The 24315-nt window shown below is 43.3% G+C and overlaps 1 protein-coding gene across 3 annotated transcripts in view; it reads right to left on the bottom strand.

Annotated features, from left to right (window-relative positions):
- Nucleotides 1-24315, bottom strand: part of BCOR (BCL6 corepressor) — a 58839-nt gene that overhangs the window by 18541 nt on the left and 15983 nt on the right. Inside the window, exons 1-7 of one of the 3 annotated variants that reach the window (XM_040338113.1) lie at nucleotides 22933-23074; nucleotides 20569-20702; nucleotides 18255-18330; nucleotides 14612-17353; nucleotides 13116-13169; nucleotides 8719-8896; nucleotides 1996-2265 (exon numbers count right to left, since the gene is read on the bottom strand). In XM_040338113.1, the coding sequence (XP_040194047.1) occupies nucleotides 1996-2265; nucleotides 8719-8896; nucleotides 13116-13169; nucleotides 14612-17353; nucleotides 18255-18330; nucleotides 20569-20654 (3406 nt within the window). In that variant the 5' untranslated portion in view covers nucleotides 20655-20702; nucleotides 22933-23074. Of the gene's footprint in view, nucleotides 1-1995; nucleotides 2266-8718; nucleotides 8897-13115; nucleotides 13170-14611; nucleotides 17354-18254; nucleotides 18331-20568; nucleotides 20703-22932; nucleotides 23075-24315 lie in introns of those variants that run through there. The other 2 variants (XM_040338112.1, XM_040338114.1) reach the window with 2 other exon arrangements.

The following is a 24315-nucleotide window of genomic DNA, read 5'->3' as shown; positions in this document are numbered from 1 at the left end:
CTGCACAACCCACTGGCTTTATTTAAAGCAGTGTCGTACCCAACTAAGAACCATGTCCCTATTGGTAGCTATTGCTTCTGTCTAAAATAATTTGAAAATGTTTTTTTTTTTGGCATAAAGTACCCTTTTTTCAGAAAACATTCCCGCCACTTCCAGATCCTCATCGCCACACTGATGTAGGTCAACTCTGGTTTCCCATTGACTCCTGGGATACTGGTGTCATCAATCCCAAAAGTCAACGGGTAGCCTCCACTGTGTGAGATCGGACTGTGCATGCTGGGTAACCAGTACAGGAATAGAACGACTAGTGGCTTCAGATGCCAGTAGCTGCCTTGGCCGCTGCCAGCCGTTCAAGAGTACCAGTTCGGGAAGGGATTTAAATATTTGACATTTCAATACTATTAATAACAATACCCAATGTAGGCAGAGTGATAATTAAGAAGAACAAACATGTTTATTTAAAATTCTTCTGGAAGTCTTTAGCTCCTTTTTACTAACACAGACAAATACTGAAGTATTACAGGTCTTGGCAGACAATTAAACATCGAATTTCTGAACTAAAAGAGGAGCTTCAGTCTCCCTCCAAAAAATTTAAGGTCAGCAGCTACAAATACTGTAGCTGCTGACTTTTAATATAAAAAGGACACTTACCTGTCCAGGGATACAGCACTGTCCTCCCCTGTGCCAATTTATCAATAGGCTTTGGGTCCAGGCACCGTTATCTTAACTAAGGGAAACTGGCAGTGAAGCCTTGCGGCTTCTCGCTGCGCATGTGCAAGCCGCAATGAGCTTTGAGAATGGTCCGGCAGTCTTCTGGGACTTGTGATGTGTCCCAGAAGGCTGCGGGTGAGGAGGGGGTAAACTTCCGCTTGGATTGCCGCAGCGATCTGGGTGGAAGTGGGAGCGGGTACCTTTCAAAACCAGAGGAGGCAAACAAGTGGATCTTCCCCTTTTGTCTGGAGAATGAGAATACATTCCTGATTTTACAATAGTAAGCCGCATATGTCTGGTCTTTGTATGTTATCAAAAAAGATAAACTTACTTGCACACCACACATATGTTCTGTTTCTTACTTGCACACCTGCCTGCTTCATTGATGAATTACAGCACTTACATCTTCTAAATCTCTTACTTATACCATAAGTTACATACAGTCTTTGAATTTTGGATTGCAATGAGCCCCATGGAGATTTCCCCTCACTTACTGTACAACTCCTTTCAATGGGGACAGAGACATTATCAGAGGTTCTGACCTTCAAATTTAAAATAAAAAGGCTTAGGATAAAGAGATCACTTTAAAGTGTATGTACAACCAATAAATATACTATCGTTTTGGCTACAGTAGGGAAGAATTAGAACCCCTGCAAGGTTTTTATGCTGTCAAAGGCTCAATTTAAGAGATTCCTTCACTTCCTCTCTGATAAAAAAAGTTGTTCCAAGGACAGTAAATGGGGGAACCTCCCTAACCCCAACATAAAGACAAGTTAAAATCTTTTTTTCTTTCAGATAAGGGAATAAACATCAACTTTTTATTGTTGTCGTTTGCCTGTTGCAAATTTTCTCTTACTTCCTGTCTGGGTAAATGTTGTTCCCAGAACAGTAAGTAAGGGGAAATCTCTCTAGCGGCGCTCTGAATAGCACTGAAACCTGACATGAGTGCCAAGCTTTCCCCAGCCCATCCCCGACTTGGGTATAGATGCAATTTAAACATGTTTGGAAGAAAGCATAACCAGTTCTGAACGGCAGAAAAAACATGCTGCCACAAAAAATGGTTGCCAACGTTTGCTTCCGGATATAGAAAATGCAGTTGGTGCAATGATCAGTTCTCCAAAAGGTCACAGAATTTCAAGAAATGAAATAATGTAAAAAAAGGAAGTGGTATCTTCTGCCGGTTATCTCCTGGTTGCAAAACCTCACCGACGTCTGCTTTGGTCTCCCTCAAAAGACATTACATCTGCCATAATCTGCTGCTACACGTCCCGGAAGCTTACTCACCAGTCTTTTTCCTTTTTATTCTAGTGTCCTCCTGCGTCTCGCTTCTGCAGTTAGACCGTTTGTCTAGATCTTCTGTCAAGGTCTCCCCGGGGTGTTTGCGCTTCAATCCCACGCTGTGCCCTTGGTTGACTGTGTCTGTGGTGTCTTCTGGTATCAGTTTCAAGGCATCGGAGGAAATTAGTTTTTCTGAAGGACAGTCCTCTTTGGGGGCCTCTTTTTCTTGAAAATGTGAGGTTTCAATCACGCTGGCACTACAAAGCGTCACATCACCTGGAAAATACAGATATTGTGATTAAAATTAAATGCATTCATTAATTTTATTCAATAAGCATTTAGGGCAAGGCTGATCAAATTGCAGAAGTCGCGTAAATGGAAATTAAGATTTGAGCTTTCATAGCAATATGAGAACAAGTCTGTGCTGACAATTTTTTTATAGCAAGGAAACCCTATCACATGGGGCAGACCTGCCAAGATCTCTCCGCTGATCCCCACTGAACAGGTGGATGGTGTGTCCGTGTCCGCTTTGCTCATACAGAGCAGACACAGTCCACTGTCCTCTATGCGTGATCAAATGTAAATGGCCCACCTGTCTCATACACACAACAGATAGGGAATTGATCCCCCATCTGTTTTTAGTGGATAGGATCAATTCAGATGTCGGGGTACATTGACATCCGTCGCTCCATATAGGGCAATAGATGGACCGAGTTCGCCTAAAAAAAAACTGACAGGTGGACCGTTTGAAAGGGGCATTAGTAAAAGTCACAGAACATGACATTCATAGGAAATTGGGTTTTAGATACACACCGATGATCAAGCCTGTTGGAAAAGGAACCTTCAATCGTGCACATGAGACAGCCAACAGATTACAACAGTTTTCCTGACTTGGATAGATTTGTATCAAAAGATCATAAAGATCATAGTGCACTAGTTTATATCTAGATCCTAGAAAGAGCAAGATGTCTTGTCCCAAAGTAAAAAAAACACACACACACACACACACACACACTGCAAATCAAATATTGATAAATTTATTATGGAATGTATAGATAGATCAAAGGTGCCAAACACACAGCCCGCGGGCCGAATCGGGCCCTCCAGGCCATTTCATGCGGCCCTCGCACCTCTCCTACAGCTGCAGGAGAGCTCCAGCCCTCCTCCAAACCCCTACTTTCTGCTTTCAAGCAATGCATCCAGCTTCTTCCCAGCAGCAGCATAAGTAAAGGGGGGTTCACTGTGATGTAAGGGAGAGTGGGGGACTCAACTTCTGATGTGGGGTGGCTCTTGACATCTAATGTAAGGTGAGGGGATGCGCTGGACATCTAATCTTACAGATACAACGGGCCCTTTTGAGGGCAATCATTATGCTGATGCGGCCCACAATGAAATTGAGTTTGCCACCCCTGAGATAGATGATCCCCCCCCTCCTTCCAAAAAATGAATCTGTGTTGCTAGTACTAGGTCATAATGTGGGGTCTTATTAAATATTACTCCAGGGGATATAAATTAAGTTCTTAGCCAAAAGGTGGGTCATGGGACGGAGCTGGGCACCCATTTATGAACAATGAACTTTATGTACTGTACTTTCTATAGCCGCAGCCTAAGAAAGCTTTACTCCTGACAACCATTTGTCATCAGGTGCAGATGACACAGATGATTATGGTTTATTCTTTGCTTACTCTGTGATCTGCCTATCTTAAGACAGCAGAATTCCACTGCTTCCTGCTTTAAAAAGCAACACACCAATACATATCATACTCCCTTTCTGTAGGCTGGGGTGGAAAGCATGTTTGTGGTTTTCTTGCTGAATACCGCACTAGACAAGTCCCGCTTCACAAAGCTCTTCTGCTATCTCAGCATTATCTTTTACTGGCAGGGGAGAAAAAAAAAAACAGACACTTTCCACTCGCACACCACATCATATACCAGAAATGCAGAAAGCACACCATCAGTTCCACTCTGACTACAAACAGCTTTCTTCTGTGCCACTAAAAAATATGTGCGCATTACAAGTCCCCTTCGTTACTGAGTGACAAGTCAGGAAACTCCCGGCTGAAGCAACACGTACGCGAAATAATGCTATCAAATCTGTCTCCGGGAAAATAACGCGATGCACAGAAGGCCTGTGCGTCTTCGCTGACTACATTTCTGCGTCGCTGGAGAGAAAACAGAAATGAGATCACACAAAACTCCTCTGCAACTGCAAGTCACTTGCTGGCGTCTCAGGATTTCAAATTTGCCTGTTGCTTCATTATCTCTCTGTGCCGAGCGCTCACGTGACTCGCACAGATGTGATGCTTGCACGCCAGTCGCTTAGATCATTCGATCATTTGATCTGAGAACAATCATATGACTCATGCGGCACATGCATCCCATAATCTCTCGTTCATACCGGGGAACGGCTCCGCACACTCAGTGCCATAGCAACATTTACAAGTCTCCTGGGCAACCAGAAAAGCTGTGCTGCCGCTCTTGCAGTGGCCCCCCCAATCCACAAACTGCCTAGAATAATGTGGAAGCACTTAAGGAGGATGATCCAGTTACATCCCTTATTTGTTTGGGCAAGCTGGGGAACTGGTAGCAGATATAGCAGATATAGCTATATATTCATTCACACACACACACACACACACAAATGCTTGTGAAAAGAAAATATATATAAAAAAAAAATCGAAACTCTTCGCTCTTGCAAAGGGAGGCTGCTCAGCGATTTACTGCTTGCGGCCTGCAGCTCATTAACTTCTGCAAGAGTGATGAGGGCTGTGTGACGTCCGAGTCCGGCTCAAATTAGTCGTGTTGAGACCGTTGGATAGGGGAGGTGCTGCCATGTTTGGAGGACAATCCAGTTCTATGAATATTTATGGCCAGACTTTCCACACTGTTTGAGAAAAATAGCCACAGCCACACTAGTACTGCAATATCCAATGCAAGGATCTTTCCATTCCCTCAAAGCATAATAGGACAATATTCAAACACTGCTATTTTTTTAATACACTGAAATATTTAGCTATAATACAGGTCCAGGACGACAAAGAAATCCCCCTGCGCTGGTTAAAGAAAGGAGACTTTGCTTTGTATCCTGTTGTGTTGTATACTATCCTCCTTTGACATCTTGTCTTACCATCTCCATTGTTTTAGCATTGCCTCCAGCAGAGCCTGGGACTTCACACAGCCCCAAGCTCTATCCTAGAAGTTAATAAGCTGGGAGGTGTGAATCACTAAACAGACCCCTTTATGGACTTTAGCTCCGTCACTAAGAAAGTCTACAATAGAACAGGTTAGACAATAACCATTCAGACAGAAAATATCTATTCATGGCTTCATAACTGCATACCTGGCAGTAATTACCCAGAGAACTTACATCCCCTAAAAAAAGCCCACAGTGTCATATATATATATATATATATATATATATATATATATATACACACACACACACACAACTTATTATAGATTATTCTCCTTTACAACACATATGGGTAATCCTTGACAGTGCCTTTGGGGCTTTCTGCTACCTAATAGAATATAAATGTTTTAATAGTCATTTGTTATTATTCAGAATGCTTTGGCCCCAGAATCAATGCTTAATAGGTACCAGTAAGAAAGATACAGCTTTGGCGTGTGTATATATATATATATATATATATATATATATATATATATATATATATATATATATACACACACACACACACACATACACAGTAAAACCATGGTTTGCAAGCATAATTCTTTCCAGAAACATGCTTGTAATGCAAAGCACTTGTATATCAAAGCATTTTTTTTTTACAGAGTATAAAAGAGAAGAGAGGCACGTAAGTGTAGCGAAAGGTGGTAAATGTTGTACCTTCATTAAATGTAACCATATTGCTACACTTAGAGGCTCCTCTCTTCTTTTTTATACTCGCTACTCTTATATCACAACATCGCTTGTATATCAAGGCACAATTTATTAAAACATTTTGCTTGTCTTGCAAAACACTCTCAAACCAAGGTATTACTGTGTGTGTGTGTGTATATATATATATATATATATATATATATATATATATATATATATATATATATACACACACACACATACACACACACCCACTTTAGGTAGTTATATTTTTTCTTATTAAGGGCACAGAAATAAATATTCGGCCTACAGTAACCACTGAAGAATAGTAGCAGCCTGGTTGTTTAGCCAGGCAAGCATCGCCATAGGACGCCCTTGGGTATAGAAGAAGCAGGATGTATGCACTTTAAAATGTCTTCATACAAACTCCCTTCTCACTTTTGGGAGGGCTGAAGCTAGGCTAAAGGAAGATGAATCAGGGGTTAACAGTGGTGGAATCACAGGGAAAAAAATTTGCATCTATATTAAGCGCCAGGATCTTATTACGCCTCATCCCATGAGGTTTCGCTGCATAAAGCAGCACAGGAAAGAGTTAAAACCTGTGAAGGGAAAACATTGGCAAGCAGCTGTTTCACACTGCAGAGCTGCGAGGTGGTAATGAAACGGAAAATATTCCGCTCTACACATTGAAGCGGCGTACACAGGTTGAGACGATTTCAGCTACAATCGCAAAATAGCACACGGGCTTCTGAATAGGACGCACAGCGGGGATTCGCAGCGCCCAGCGATCCAGGCTCGAGTGGCAATTAACACAGATGGAGCGCCAATACCCATTAACCAGGCATTGTACAGTAACCCTAACCCCTATTGTGCCACTAATGTGCACTCAACATTAATAGACACACCGGAAATTGTGCAGACACGGAGGGATATCCGTGACATAAGTGGCTGCATATTCACAGCCTTAAAGGTCCGTTTTAATGGGACAACGCCGCTTTTATACATGCATGGCGCTTTGTTCTAAACTCACTTCCATGCATACACATAGAAGTTTATCAAACAAAATTTTGTTCAAGATTAAATATTCTTCTTCAGGCTGCCTAATTTCAAGGAGTATATATATATATATTTATTTGTCGTCATAGTTTTGTGCCTTGCCCCTGTTATTTGCTGTCCGTTCTTATTTTTGGGTGTGTATTTCTAGCAGACAATGCCAAAGACATCGCTGGAATAAGAACCACAGGGCACGGCTAGGCTAGATAGATTTCTTAAAGAGCAACTTCTCTTTTGTTGAGAAAAAAAACATTCCCCTCTGGGTGATCTATGTACACTGCAGGGATTGTAACAAACTTTGTTGCAGATTCCTACTTTTTGTTATTCTGAAGGAATAGCCTTTTGTTTGTCTGTGTCCATGTGCAAATGAATCTGAACACAGTGTCTGCTGGGAAACTGAGTCCGAGGATGAGAGGACCTCCGTGATAGGCGGTAGCGGAACACAGTGTCAAACGCCTATCACGGACCAGGAGGAAGCCGCGACTTTTGAAAAATGGACGCTTGCGACCCGACAGGTACACTGACTATCACGGAACGGGACCAGGAGGAAGCCGCGACTTTTGAAAAATGGATGCCCGCAGCCTGTCAAGAATACAGGTACACTGAGGCTGCAATGGGCACAGTGAGAATAGGCACAGTAAGGTGGCAATGGGCACAGTGAGAATGGGCACAGTGAGGCTACAATGGGCACAGTGAGAATGGGAACAGTATGGCTGCAATGGGCACAGTAAGGCTGCTTTGACTAAACACTAATATAGTGTGAAACGCGTCAACTTTACCGGTGTGCTGTGACTTGTAGTGCTGTTTTGATTTTTTTTGTTTTTTTACAATAAAGGCAATTTTTATTCGGTGTGCGGCTGTCCAGAAGAATCTGTTCTTTAGTTTTACAATCTCACATGCATTGCCTGCACCCGTGGTTCTGGGAGTAATCGCCTTGAAGATCTCCACACCTGAGTGGTTTTCTCTCCAAGGCTGCAATGGGCACAGTGAGAATGGGCACAGTAAGGCTGCAATGGGCACAGTAAGGCTGCAATGGGCACAGTAAGGCTGCAATGGGCACAGTGAGGTTTCAATGGGCATTGTTGACCCTCTTTTCCGCCTACAGTAGCTCCTGCATTCTCACCGTAGGCTTATACTCGAGTCAATACGTTTTCCCAGTTTTTTGTGGTGAAATTAGGGCCTCGGCTTATACTCGGGTCGGCTTAATTTCGAGTATATATGGTATACACATTACATAATAGATGCTTTTTGGAATATTAGCATCCCCTTAAGTACCGAGACCCAGCTGGATTTAAATATCAGATGAAATCGCCTCTGGAATTAATACCTTGTTACATTATACTAGCTGTGTAATGATAAGCTTCAGGCTCAATAGGGTCTGCAACCCCAAATACGCACATTTTAGGTACAAGCGAGATACATTTAACTCCGGTCTATTCACCAAATAGATTTAGACTCTATCCACAGCATATAGTCACAAAACATTGAAGAATTATCTATAAACCAGCTTCCAGCATTTACAGAAAACTCACAAACAGCAGGATGCAGCTAACCAGAGTGGATTATATGAGGCTTTGGTGAACACTACTGAGGTCTTAAAGAAAACCTCAAGACACTGACGTCTGGCTATTGGCAGGATGCCCACATGCTCAATATCACCTAATCCCCCAGCTCCAGTATCTTTATTGTACCAGTGCCTGGAAAACGCCAAGTTAAATGAAACACACATTCAATTCGTACTCGAGCCCCAAATGTCAGCGGCTTCAAACCAACGTTTCCTAGTGGACTAGCGGACTCCTTGATAACGCTCTGCATTCTGTTTTCCTCACCTTCCGTTTGACTGATGATGGATTCTCCCAGCACTGTAGAGATTGGCTTGTTATAGTCTATGTGAAGCCTTGCATCGTCTCGCTCGGACTGATTGTATTTGCAAGTTTCCAAGTCTTTGGTAGGCGTGTGGTCCTCTCGTTCTCTCATTTCAAGCTCAGAGAATCGCATCATAGCACGCTAAAAAGAAAAGGGTAATGAACAAACAAATTCCTTCGCTACAAATGTTAATAAAAAAATAAAAAAATCGAATAACAATGTAAAATAATGAATATGCACTAGGTTTATTTTATAAGGTAAAGAGCAACGTGCAATAGCCAACAGCAACCAATCTGCAGTCACATTTTATTCACTGGCTGTGCCATTTTGCCGCTATGGGCAACATCTCTGTTCTATTCCGTAGCGAAATATTGATTGCACCAGGTTGGTTTGTTGTGACTATATGCAGACTATAACCATAAAAATGAGGGGAGCTTAAAACACAGAAAGGTAGAAAATATGTACTAATTAACAAATATTCACTAATCAGAACTAATATACTCCTGTGAAAGTCTGCCACATAGTAGAACCGCTCTGCTTGTGGTCCCAACAGGGCAACACGTTCTACACACTTTGGAGTTGATTTACTAAAACTGGAGAGAGCAAAATCTGGTGTAGCGCTGCATGGTAGCCAATCGGCTTCTAACCAGAGCTGCACCAGAGTTTTCACACTCCAGTTTTAGATCAACCCCAATGTGTCAGACTTTTCTGGACCCGCTTTTAATGCAGTCTGCTTTCTGGGCCCCATGTATGTGTAAATGTTGTGTTGTCTCCTCTTAAAACAATTACAGGGGTTCTGAACGCCTGCCTGGCCTACGGTCATGGCTGATTTGTGCGACACTAAGACCAAATGGACTGCACGATATGTACCTACCAATAAACTGAACAGTTATTGTGCTTTAGCTGATATTTCCATTTTAGGTAGGCCATGGAGAACTAAAGCTACCTAAGGCCTCTTACACACGATTGGAATTTCCGATGAAAAAAGTCAGACGGACTTTTTCCATCCGAAATTCCGACCGTGTGTATGCCCATCGGAAAATCCGATAAATTCCATTGGAAATTACGTAGAGAACATGTTCTCGTTTCCTCCAATGGAACTCCGTCGGAGTTCAAATGTGAGTTTGGTCGGGCTAAAGCCCAATCGTGTGTACGGGGCATAACAGTATCTTTGGCACTCTGGCGGCAAGATCTGTGCGGTCAAGTTCCCAGGCCGGTACATCTTCTATGGTAATTACAAGACGTCCTTATTTTTATTTGTTTTATATTCTAGAGCAGGGGTCTCCATACTTTTCAAGCAAAGGGCCAGTTTATTGTCTTTCAGACTTTAGGGGGGCCAGATTCTGACCAGTGGGGGGTAGAAAATACCCCAAGGGCTGAGCATCAGTGAGAATAAACACGCCCCCAATGCTGCTGGGCAGTTGGAGGAGGAAAAGTGCTCCATCATTGCTATTAGTGGAAGAAATAGTGCCCCAGTGTTGTCATTATGAGGAATAGTGCCTCATATCGTTGTGAGCAATACTGCCCCAAGGGCCGGATGAAGGCTCACAAAGGGCCACATCCGGCCCTCTGGCCGCAGTTTGGAGACCCCTGTTCTAGAACAAGGGGCTTCATAATTTTTAAACAAATGCTCGGTTTCCTGACCTTCAGACATTAGGGGAGCCGAATTTTGGCTATTGGGGTTAGAAAATGTCCCAGCGAAGTAAGTAAACAACGCCTCAGGTGAATGAGAATAATATATATCGAGCTGTAATAAATAATGAAATAAATCTGTGACCAATTCAACAAGGGCGAGAAGTAACCACTCCGTACTATATTGGATCTGTTTTGATGTATGAGAATATTTGCTGGTAGATTAAGATATCGCTATGTGTGCTTGGCTGTTGACAGAACCGTTTACAATGGTACAGCCAACAACATAATTGTACACTACTATATTCTGACTTCTTTAATTACGTCTACAGAGGCAACCTATGTCCTTCACCCGGAACTTGGAATACTCTTTAAAAACTGATCGATTTGTTACCGTTACAGCAAAAAAGAGCAGTCTCGTTAAAATTCAATATCAAAAAGGAGTAAAAGGAGTTAACCCGCAGCTCAAGTCCAACTCATTTGCACAGGTATAGTTGCCTTTAAACAGGACGGCAGTTATGAATTTGTGATGCGACTCCTGACATTGGAGAATTAATACTGCAGCTGCCCGGTCATTCTCTGGAAATTATTCATGAAAAGCACACTTCTGCCCTCTCTTCACGCTGCCAGCGGCTCCGCAATGGAGGAGGGGCTGAGCGTTAACTCTTCATGAGCAGAGTGGTGCAGAAGTGGGTACAAAATGATTTTCAGCAGCATACGTGAAGATCCATCATTTATTCAGGTTTAATCTTTCCAGAATGACCTGCAGCATGCAGAATGGGTTTCGTAAGAGGTAGCTGAAGAAACACAATACCTGTAGCTGTTTATGTGAGGATCATGAAGTTTTTGTCAAAAGACACTCATAGTCAACGTTATGTGGGTCTGTCCACCATACCAAGCTTAGCTTTGTGTAGATTTCGGCAATAGCTACCCGATTCACAGAAGTTACAATAGTGGCACCCCTCTACTAGGCTCATCACCATGGTGCACCAATTAAGTCTAGGCAAGGCAGTCTCCCTCCGAATGTGCCTTAAAGTGGTTGAAAAACCTCAGTCTTGAAACATGAACAAAGCATATCCCTCTATAGTGAGTACTTGTCTAAATTAAGAGCACCAAGTGTCATTTTTGTCTGTTGCTTTGTTCCTCTGCTATCAGCATGAATCACTTCTGACACCAAGAGAAAAAAGGTGACAGGGGAGGGACCTCCAGCTGATTGGAAGCCTCAGCTCTGTTCCTGTGTGAGAGGGGTGTGTCCCTTCCCTCCATACATCTGTCAGAGCTCTCCTTACTGAGCTCTGCAGAGTGTAATTTCAGCTCTCCACCCCCTTTTTTCTGAACTTTCAGACAAGCTTTAAAATTCAGGTGTGATTTCTAAACTCATACACTACAACAGGGGTGCCTAACCAGTGGCCCGCGGAGCCCCCTGATGTGGCCCGCGACCTCCTGCTCTGGGATGGTTGGTTGGCAAGCCCAGATTGCAGGTTGCCAACCTGCCATCTCAGAGCATCAGTGTTGTGAATGAAGCCAGCAGTAGAGGAAGCAAGCAGCTTTTCAGAAAGTGAAACACACCTGCAGCATATAATAGACGTCTATGGCAAAGTCCAGCTAACTGGCGGGAAAACCACAGGAACACTGCGCTGCACCCACGGTGTGGGTAGACCACAGACATTCAGTGTAAAAGCAGCCTTTGGCCCCTTTCACATGAACAGTCTGACCCAATCGGACCCTCCATTCACCTCTATGGAGCGGCAGATGTAAACAGACTTTTATCCTATTACACCCGCCTACCTCCAATCCGATCTGCTAAAAAACAGAAGTCCATCTGATTGGATCAGAGGGCCCATAGGTAGATTGGTCTGTGCCTGTGTCTGCTTTGCTAATGCAGACTGGACACAGACCTGTCATCTGCCCACTCCACTCACTGTGGTCCGCGACTGGTTACTAAGTGGCCTTAAGTGGCCCTCGGTCTTCAAAAGGTTGGGCACCCCTGCACTACAATTTGCATTGCAATCCCACCTGAACGAAATTGAACCTGACTGGGCTTTGAAATTACTCTGCAAACTGGCCGACAAATATGTGACCCGAGTCTAAAGGTATCAGATCCAGATTCGGAGCATTTACACGAGTACTTGTGCAAATGCTTACTATCAGACTTATGAGGCCACCCTGTCCCTAGCAAACAGACTAAATATTTATGCAAACGGCTGCTTTTGGTATGGTTGACAGATACACATCAAACGATCAGCCGGTAAACATGGCAGCAGTATATGTAATAGCCAATTTCATGCATGAACTGTCAGGTGGACGCCTATAAATGAACGGGACCACGAATGACATCACAAATCCATGGTGACCTGCTGACCTATTGTACAAGATTGAGCCTCACGGTGCAGCCATTTAAAATGCATACGCATGCTTATATTATCCAGGCAATGTTGATCTTAAAATAGAACAGTTAACAAAGCACATTCGTCTGCCACATTTCATCCCCACAAACACAAAATTTACATGGAACAGAGCAAAAAGAAAAAAAAAGAAAAATGAAAGTTAAGAATGTGTAAATTAAAGTAGAAGAATATTTGGATGCACCGTCACATGCAAGGGAAGTATTCCAATTCGCCAAACGCACGTGTGTGGCAATCAAACACAATGACCATGGCTCATCACATACTTATAAAGGAAGGAAGAATGCAGAAGCGTCTAAATAATTAAAATTTGAAAGACTGACCTCACTGTAAGCAGCAGGTGGACTTAAAATACTGTCCTCTTGTAAGCCTTCCATCTAAGTAATTAAAATGGGTACTTAATACATTTTCTAGATAATCACCCAATTTCAATGCAGCAAATACATTTAATAAGAACAGTTTAATACAGCTTGCCTCAAATTGGCCAACTTGCTACAGAAGCAGTACTTACTATAAACAATTTTAACTTTGTGCGAAGTTTTGCGGCAAACATTAAAGCCAATTTAGCAGTCGGTGAAACACAATATTATTTCAATTAACTTTCAGCTCTTATGGAAACTTAGGTTTCAGATAATTAAGATTTAAAAAAAAAAAAAAAAAAAGCAAACACACTGACCAACAGGCCAACAAATCAGCAAGTCTATTAAGCAGAAAGCGAGCCATTTTGTGCTTCGGTAATATATTAGAAGGCTTTATGCATATATCAAAACTAGAGACTACAAAACTCTACGACATTCATTAGTGCAAGCTCCTAAACACATTGCTAGGTGGTCAAAAGCAGACAGCCTGGCAGGAATTCAAGTTTAAGCACCGGGCAAACATTGTACCAGGGGGAAGACAGAGACGCCATCGTTATTAGGCAAACAGCATGTGAGTTTGGGCTTTTCTCAGAAAGGAAGTCAAAACTCACATAGTGCTAACCGTATATTCTTCAGCCATGGCAGATCAGGTTTTCTACTTTCATTTTTTTTTTTGAACAATTATAAATAATCTCCCATTTATACAGGGCCTGGTCTTAAAAAGCAAAGTCCAACTACAATGGATCCCCTGCAACATCCTGGAAAATGTTTGCCATTTGAGTCTGAGGCTAATTACATTTTAATGTAATGGATCACAAATCTATTAACTGGAGAATTCAATCTAATGAATACATTTTGGAGAATTGGTAAAATTCAATTATTTTTTTCTAGATAAAAAAAAAGCAAACATTAAATACGAGACCTGCCAGTGCAGAATTATTATTGCGAGCATCAGGCCTTACACTCTAGTGCAGTGTTTCTCACCTCCAGTCCTCAAGGCGCCCCAACAGGTCATGTTTTCAGGTTTTCCATTATTTTGCACAGGTGATTTGATCAGTTTCGCTGCCTTAGTAATTACCACAGCCGTGGAAAATCCTGAAAACATGACCTGTTGGGGCGCCTTGAAACACTGCTCTAGTGGACTACCAACTCTGAACAAGCAAGTGCATATCTGGTATCCTGACATGCACACGCTTGTTCCACGTTTCACCAAGTAGAGAAACAAAGATAGGTAAGACAAGCTCTGTTGCATCTTTTAGAATAAGTCAGAAATGGCAGCTCTCGTATTTCTATCTCTTAAGAGGATCTGCCATGATTACAGTTCCTAAATTTAGACCTAATTTTTCATCCAGCTTTAAACAATGATATGAACGTGAATATCTGATTGGTTGAGGTTGCGTGTACACGGTCATAAAAAAAAATGCCATACGTTAAGGAGGCATGAAAACGCATGAACTCACCTGCAAAGCCCTTTGTTCACGACTTAGTTGGCTGGAGTCGGCATACAATTCAGTAGTCATGCATTTAAACCGGTCCCCCACGTAGCCGGAAGAGTTTGCTATCCTTTTAGTCAATTTTGAGGACTTTTTCACAAGTTTCCCATTTATAGTTTCAAATTCCTCGCAAGTATCTTTCATGGCTCTTTCTGCCATTTCGGAATCTAAATGGCCATTTGTCAAAACAAACTGATGCAGTTTTTCCTGTTGCTGGCCGTAAAATCCAGCTGGTGAATCTCGATTTTGACTGGGAACCATGAAGCGAGCGCAGGGCTCAACTGCAGTGCAATCCATGCTTTGGTTTCCTGAAAGGTTCTCCTGTCTAAATGGAAAAATGGGTGAGCTCTGAGATGGTCTGGGAGCCTGAAAAGATTCATGAAAGTCGCTCTTTCTTGAAATGTCATCTCTGACCATTTCATCCCCATGTACCACCATATCCCGCTGTTGTGAGACCTGCTCCGATTTCTGCTGATCGTTCATTACAGGCTTTTCAGGCACAAAACCATTGACAGAGAAATGATTGTCAGCCTTTGTGTCTTTTTCCCCATTAGAACTCAACATGTCTGGTTTCGAAGAATGCTTTATGGTTACTACAGATGGCTGGTGGGATTTCACAGTCTTATCTGCTGTAACCTCAAAATGTTGCTTTGGAGTTGAATCAGATATATCCAACAATCTACTCCGGCCAACAGGTTCTTCATATCGGGGTCTCTCGTGTGACCTTGATCTCCTCTCTGCTTTGTCATCTTTACTTAATTCCATAGAGGGGGGTGGTAGCAAAATTGGATGGACCATACCCAAGGTATCTTGGTAGGTCATGTAATCCCTGGTAGTTGGTATGCTGTAGGGAATTCCTGGCTTTGGTCCCATTGGACTGGAGAAAAGGCTTCCACCTGGCAACAAGACAGGGTGAGGATACACAGGAGCTTTGCCATGTAAGTGTAAATGAGATAGCGCAAGACTCTCAGAAACTTGGTATGGGATAAAACTGCTTGGATAAGCCAAAGGTGTAGAGCAGAAGGGTTCATTCTGAGGCAAGAACATGGGAGTAGGAGGTAGACCACTCTCACTCACTTTTAAGGTTGACTCTAGGACAGAAGACTTTGGTGCCTTGCTGCTCTTACTTGGTGTACTTGTAGGCTGAACCTGTTGTGAGACAGACTTACTGTTGTCTGCAGAGCTTTTGTTTTCCCCATTGGCATTGGGAGCAGGTGAAGCAGATGCTGGACGACCTGCACTGGACACACAACCGGTAGTGCTACTGATAACTCCTTCTGAGCTCCCCATACGAGGACATGAGGAACTTCTTTGCTGTGGCATCACCCTCTCCAATGCTTTGTTTTTAAGTGGCATCATCATGCCATTCATGTCTTCTGTGCTAGTCATGCCAGGCACTACCCATGATGATGAAGCAGTGCTAATTATTTCAGGTCGATATACAGAGCTGCCACTCCCAGACGGTGAAATAGCAGCTTTCTGAATTTCCCTGGGGCTCATTCCCAAAGTAGTCCCTGAATGCCCTGAAAGCAACATGGCAGACATCTCTACGTCACCAAGCTTTGAAGACAAATCAAGTGGCTTCTCTGCTCCATCTTTGTGAGGTGGTGCCTGCTTTTCCACCAAGCTAGGAGACCTGCTTTCTTTTCTTTCCTTCAAATGCTTTTTAGGGGGTGCTGGTATATGCGCAATGTCACTTTCGACACATTTGTTGTTTTTTGTGCTGGATGGCCTTAACTCATTGATCACACTATTGTGTGATTTGGTGTGGACAACAGAAGTAGGCGGTGTTGAGATTTTAACATAGGTTTGGTAATCTGTATAGCTGTCCCCAACGGGTTGACCCGTCTGGTGAAGTCTTGGTGATGGTCTCCGAGAAGGTGTCAGCAACATTGAGGCTTCTGGAGAGATACTGTTTGCTACAGATTTTGGACAGGGAACCCTTGGTTGTTTATTCGTCTGGATGTGTGAATATCCATGTGGATCAACAGTGGACCCTGTGCCAACTCCCATTTTCCACTGTAAATTCTTTTCTAGACAGTGAACACTAGTGGGTGCTGAAGGTGCAGGAATTCTCATGGGAGGTGCCAAAGTTGATGGAATGTGGGGGCTTACATAATGGGTAGGTGGAAGGTATACAAAACGCTCACCATTTGTACAGACAGGTGAGTAGGCCAAATGCTGGGGCAAACTGTAAGCAGACTGCTGAGGTAGAAACGCTTTATACATGTTTAGAGAATACTTATTTGGTGAGTCGATGAAGGGGTACATAGCTGGAGAAGTATTGTCCATATAGGGGTGCATCCATGGAATCCGTAAGTAGTTAGCACCATTAACACCCAACTGACTCTGCTTGTCATTTGCTGTTCTGTCCAAAACGAGTGCCTCACTGGTAGGGACAGATGTCTTTTGCAGTCCTGGTGGGGTTTTAAACAACGAGTTAAAGCCGTTTGGCTGTTTTCCAGTTATAGAAGAGCTTTCCATTGTATCAGCAGCATTTGGCTTAAACTGAAGATCAGAATTTCGGTCAGGTGCATATCCCAGGCCTGGAATTTGGTTGGAAGGTTCTCTGACTTTATCAGCGCCAAGACCACATAAACTAGAATAGATCATGCCACCTGGTACTCGCAAACCCTCCTGCATAAGTCCAGTTCGGTCCATGCCAAGAGCTGATAAGCCATCCATTCTGTGTACAGCTGCCGCATCCACCTTTATAACAAAATGAGAAAAACAAGAAAAAAAGAGAATCAAATATCTAAAAAAATTACCAGTGACTGTTCTATTAAATTGGAAGTATAAAAGAAATAGATCACTTTAAAAGGGCATTTCCACTTAAAAATAAACATTGAACCATGTTGTAAATTAAATTGTTGGCGCTAAATAAACCCTGTATTATAATAATAATAATAATAATAATAATAAAAAAATAATAATAATTATATTAGCCGAGCCAGATAACTCTCCATGTTGCTGCACAGGGGGGTTATCAATTTTGGTAGGTTACAGAATGGTGGGTTACAGTGAATGTAAAATCCAGCAGGCTGGTTGGACACAACTTAATTGATCGATCAACTTGGGTACATTCAGCCTGCCCACACATGGTTTGAATCTCAGCCAGTTGCTGGAACCTGGCTTGAGGCTGGCTATAGACTAGGCTTTTTTTTCCCATTCAAAAGAAAATGACTCCATTCCACACATTCGATGAGTAAACCCCTCCCGCTGAGCCTGACAGCAGGAAGACTACCCCACCATTGGAATACACTGATCAGCACTGCCAACTATAGCTGGCAGTGCTGATCAAGAGGCTGGTTGTACACAAGTAGATCTATCAACTCAACCAGCCTTCCCATACATGGATCGAAATTTGGCTGGTCCCTGCTGCACTGGTTGAATTTCAATCCATGTATGGCTGGCATAAGAAAGCACAATGTGTGGCTAGCCAGACCGATAACCCTGCAATACACTTCACAACAAAACAAACACAAAGTAAGCCATGTACGAAATACTTTAATCATGTTTTGGCTGATGTCATAACTTGTATTTGGAGTGATTTTTCCCTGGACTAGTCAAAAATTTCCAGGATGGCGCTGCGTATTTATTCTTTGCTTACCAAGCTGTGACCAAGGTGATCCTCTCTCAGTTCAAGTCTGGCTTTCTGAATGTCGCCATCATTAATTAGAATTTTCCTGAAAAGAGAAAATCTGTAATCATGAACAATGTAGACCATAAGCCGGTACAAACCCTTGCGCTGGTTCACTATAGAAAAACAGCACAAATTCATGTCATATGGGGAAAAATCTAAGAATAAGCCTACTAATGGCACACAACATTCCTAAAACCTAAGCACAAATTCCACTGCCATTTTCTTCCAGTTACATTAAGATCAGTGATTAAGAATAATACTACACCTACTAGTGTAGTATTAGTATAGTGGGCAGTTACTATTTGAGTCTAAAGCCGTGTAAACACGATTGGAATTTCCGATAAAAAAAAGTCCAGAAATTCCAATCGTGTGTAGGCCCCATCAGACTTTTTTCCATCTGTGTTTAAAAATTTCCGATGGGAAAAAAAAAAAAAACTATCGGAAATTCCTATCATCTGTGTGCAACTCCGACGGAGAAAAAACCCACGCATGCTCAGAATCAAGTCGACGCATGCTTGGAAGCATTGAACTTAATTTTTCTCTATTCGTCGTAATGTTTTACATCACCGCGTTTTGGACGGCCGGAATTTAGTCTGACAGTGTGTATGCAAGACTGATGGAAGTCAGCTTCATCGGAATTCAGATGGAAAATTCCATCGGAAATTCCGATCGTGTGTACGCGGCATAAGGCCCCTTTCACATGGTTGGACCGTTCCACGGAACGCCCACTCCATACATGTCTATGGAGCGTCGGATGTCAGCGGAGACATGTCCGCTGACATCCGACCCGATCCGCTAAAATCAGACGGATGGCGATATGTCCCCATCCATCCATGGCAGATCGGATTGGGTGAGATCTGATGAAAATGGACAGCATGCAAGCCCCTCCCTGCTCAGTGAGCAGAGAGGGACCTTTCATCTGCCGGCTCAGCGGAGAGATCTCCTGCTGAAAGCAGATCTGTACCTGTGTGGAAAGGGCCTAAATAAAAATTAAAAACACTTTTTTTTCCTTGTGCTGTATAAAAATATCAAAAATAAAAGAAACTCCTTTTTGTCACTGAACACATAAGTATTTTTATGCTTTGTTTCCAGAATACTTTTTTCAAATTGAGTAGTTCCTAGTTTAGCCTGCAGGTGTCACTACTGCTGCCTGTATGGCTAATTGCAGAATAACAGCTGCCACCCTGAGGGCCCCTTCACACTAGTCCATGGGCTTATACTGAATGGGTTTACACTGCACTCTCAAGGAACAAACAAAAAAAAAAACATGCCTGCTGCGTTTTCGACAAGGCAGCACACCACTGTGCATTAATGGACATTGTGGTAAAATGTGTCTTTTATTGCTCGCTGCCACAATGAGCAAATGTAAAGCCAGCCTACAAACAGGGCGATGTTGGAAGGAAAAAAAAAATAGATCAGAACGCTGCTAAGACCATTTACACGTTTTTGGAAAGACCTTTTATTGGAAAGACCTCTTGGCAGTCAGCTGACCTTTGTATGGCCATACACCGCCCCATATTGGCAGACCAACCGAAGCACCAATTCCAATAATTAGGCTGTCGGGGATAATGAGCGCTCCCAAGTGTCTGCCAATGCACCCAGTCTGGAAAATGTCTGCAATGGCCACACTATTCTAACAAAAAATATTGTTCATTTATAATAAAATGATGGTTGTGTAAAGGGGGGATACTAGTGACGGGGCTACAGCCTTCAGGGTCGCTAAAGCTGCCACATATGTGGCAATCTGATTGTACAATCTACTGAAGAAGAAATAAAGAGGGTTCTAATGAATGGCCTATTATACCCATGACGTGTGTGTGCAGAATGTGTACCCAGGCTCAAGGTCTGGCAGGAGGTGGCAGCAAGGGGTTACATGTGATGTGTGGTACTTTCTATTATTATCTAATAGCATGAGCCAAATATTCAAGCACTTGTGCTAATGCTCTACATTTACAGTTCTTCTAGAACGTACACCATTACCATAGTGCTGTGTAACCAATTGCTTTTATTTATTTGGTGCATGGGGCTCATTCACATGAGTACAGAGATGTAGAGCGGCAGCCTGTGATTGGTGTGAATGAGCCCTAATGATGGGTGGATTAGTCTTTGGGAGTGTGGGGGTGAGAGGAGCTCTTCCCAGCATTCATCAGGCACAGGGCGCGATGTGATGATCGGTGTCTCTGGAGGACAGGAAGCCGCCTTCCATATGCGGGGCTCCTCGGGGCTGATGAATGGAGGCGGCTCAGCAGATGCTGTAATTTAGATTAATTAGGGCCATTACCTGTCTTCATTGATGCCACACATGCGGACTCTCTCATTGCTCATCCAGCTATGTACGTTCCCATACAGGGGGGTTGCCGAAAGCATGTCGCCCCCTTCCTAGCAAAGCCTTCTCGCGTCCGGTCAATGTGTCCCCTGTGTGGAAACATGAAAGGAAGAACGTGAGATTGGGGCACACATCGGGCAATGTCACAGTAGGCACACATCGGGCAATATTACAGTAGGCACACATCGGGCAATGTCACACTAGGCACACATTGGACAATGTCACAGTAGGCACAAATTGGGCAATGTCACACATCGGGCGATGTGACACTAGGCACAGATTGGGAGATGTAACACTGGTCCCACTTTGGACAATTTCACACATTGTCAATGTCACACATCTGACAATGTCACACTTGGCACACATCGGGTAATGTCACACTAGGCACAGATTGGGAGATGTCACACTAGGCACACATCGGGTAATGTCACACTAGGCACAAATCGGGTAATGTCACACTAGGCACAAATCGGGTAATGTCACACTAGGCACAGATTGGGAGATGTCACACTAGGCACAGATTGGGAGATGTCACACTAGGCACAAATCGGGCAATGTCACACATCGGACAATGTCACACTAGGCACACATCGGGCAATGTTACACTAGGCACACATCGGGCAATGTTACACTAGGCACACATCGGGCAATGTTACACATCGGGCAATGTTACACTAGGCACACATCGGGCAATGTTACACTAGCACACATCGGGCAATGTTACACTGGACACAGATCGAGCAATGTCACAATGTATAAAGGCAGCCCCCTTCAGAGTCCCCGATCATCCATAATACAGCGCTGGGAGGTGGGAGATCGGCTGCTGCTACAGGGAATTTCCCAGCAATAAAAAAAAGGGGGGGAGGGGGAGATGCAAATTGGGGTCGTTTATAGGTCACCAGCCGATCTCATTAACCCACCGAGACCCGCAGCCATTTGTCAGCGACGATCTTCTGTCAGCGATCCCGGCACGGTGCGGGCGGCGATCACTGAGCCGGAGTATCGCAGAGAGTTGTCATCATTCCAGACTGAACCCCCGATGGGCACATCCCCCCCCCCCCGCCTCCCCTCCCCCCAGACATCAGAGCGTTCCCCGCTCCGTCCTGGCGGCTCTATCCTTCTTACAGAGTCCCGGGAGAGAAGAGGAGATGGAGGGAGGGGAGAGGAGCGGAGATCTGTGCGGAGGGCTCTGTCATTGTATATGGAGAGAGAGAGAGAGCCCCGATCACCGCACTCCATCCCCTAGGAGGATTATAGAGATATACAAATATTATACCATATAAACCCCCCTATATATATATACACATTACCAACATATATATATATCCGATTTCTCCCTGTATACCGGACGCACCACTAACCCCATTTATATCACAGCAGTGACCCTATAAATAATCACCCGAACCTCATATAACCCCAATATATAATGACCGGAACTCATCGCATATCTATATAATCACCCAACCTCAAAATATATCACCCGGATCCCGCAAAGGTCCTATATAATCACCGGCACTCAAAGCAACCTCATATATATATAACCGGAACTCATAGAAATCCTATATAATCACCCTGATCACTGTGAACCCCAAATATATCACCCGGACTCATAAGAACCCTGTATATAATCACCCAGTCACAAAAGAACCCCAATATATCACCCGGATTCATAGGAGTCCTATATATAGAATTACCGGACTCATAATATCCTATATAACCACCGGTACGCAAAGCAACCTCATATATAAATTACCGGAACGCATAGAAATCCTATATAACCCCAAATATATATCACCCGGACTCTCAGGGACTGTGTATAATTAACCGGAGTCATATATAATTACCGGGACTCATGGATCACCCTATATAATTACCGGAGCTCATAGGAATCCTGTATATTCTCCCGGAATCATAGGAACACCTTATATAATCGCCCGGACTCATATTATTACCGGGACTCGTAGGAATCCTAGATCATTTCTCGGATTCGTGGTAAACAAACTATGTTATCCGGACTCATAGCAACCCTATATATAATCACCCCAATATATATATATCTCACCCGTCCATAGGGTCTGTATATAATCAGCCGGACACAAAGTAACCCCCGTACAGAATTACCGGACTCACGGCAGCAGCAGATATAAGAGCGGACACGCGTGTCTCCGATGTAGAATACACGATCGTATCATCCAGATACATTACACGGACACATCTACTATACATCGTATTTGTACAATCTATCACCGGGAACATCGTCCGTGTCCATATATCACCCTGTATGATCCTATCAGACACATAGTGCCCCCCATACATTACCTGATCTCCCGGCTATATACCGCGCGGACACATCGCTTCCCAACTACAGCTGGAGAATACCATCTATGTGTCTGTATACCGCGAGGACGTGCTACACAATGCCGCGTGTCCTCTATGATTCCATAGCACGGGCATTATATACAAATATACCACGGGCACAGCGTCCATATATAGCACGGGCACATCGTACATATATGCCACGGCACATCGTCCTTATATACATATATACCACGGGCACATCGTCCTTATATACATATATACCACGGGCACATCGTCCTTATATACATATATACCACGGGCACATCGTCCTTATATACATATATAGCACGGGCACATCGTCCATATATAGCACGGGCACATCGTCCTTATATACATATATACCACGGGCACATCGTCCTTATATACATATATATCACGGGCACATCGTCCTTATATACATATATAGCACGGGCACATCGTCCTTATATACATATATAGCACGGGCACATCGTCCATATATAGCACGGGCACATCGTCCTTATATACCACGGGCACATCGTCCTTATATACATATATATCACGGGCACATCGTCCTTATATACATATATATCACGGGCACATCGTCCTTATATACATATATATCACGGGCACATCGTCCTTATATACATATATAGCACGGGCACATCGTCCATATATAGCACGGGCACATCGTCCTTATATACCACGGGCACATCGTCCTTATATACCTATATACCACGGGCACATCGTCCTTATATACATATATAGCACGGGCACATCGTCCATATATAGCACGGGCACATCGTCCTTATATACATATATACCACGGGCACATCGTCCTTATATACATATATACCACGGGCACATCGTCCTTATATACATATATACCACGGGCACATCGTCCTTATACATATATACCACGGGCACATCGTCCTTATATACATATATACCACGGGCACATCGTCCTTATATACATATATACCACGGGCACATCGTCCTTATATACATATATACCACGGGCACATCGTCCTTATATACATATATACCACGGGCACATCGTCCTTATATACATATATACCACGGGCACATCGTCCTTATATACATATATACCACGGGCACATCGTCCCAATGAACTGTATTGATATATATCGTCCCTATATATCCATAGATATATCTCACGGACACATCGTTGTCATACACTAAACATTCTATCCCACGATAAATAACATCGGCACATTTTATATGGCCAGATAGAGATACAATGTGTCATTTGTCTGGGAATATAAAATGCTTAGTGCATTAGGACGATGTGGATTTATAGGGACGATATGTCTGTTATATATTGTATATATCTCACGGACACGTCGCCCCACACATTGTATAGCA

The sequence above is a fragment of the Rana temporaria genome, chromosome 2 (assembly GCF_905171775.1).
Source record: "Rana temporaria chromosome 2, aRanTem1.1, whole genome shotgun sequence".
Lineage (NCBI taxonomy): Eukaryota > Metazoa > Chordata > Amphibia > Anura > Ranidae > Rana > Rana temporaria.
The sequence above is the reverse complement of the archived record's forward strand: the minus strand, read 5'-3'. Positions and strand labels throughout refer to the sequence as shown.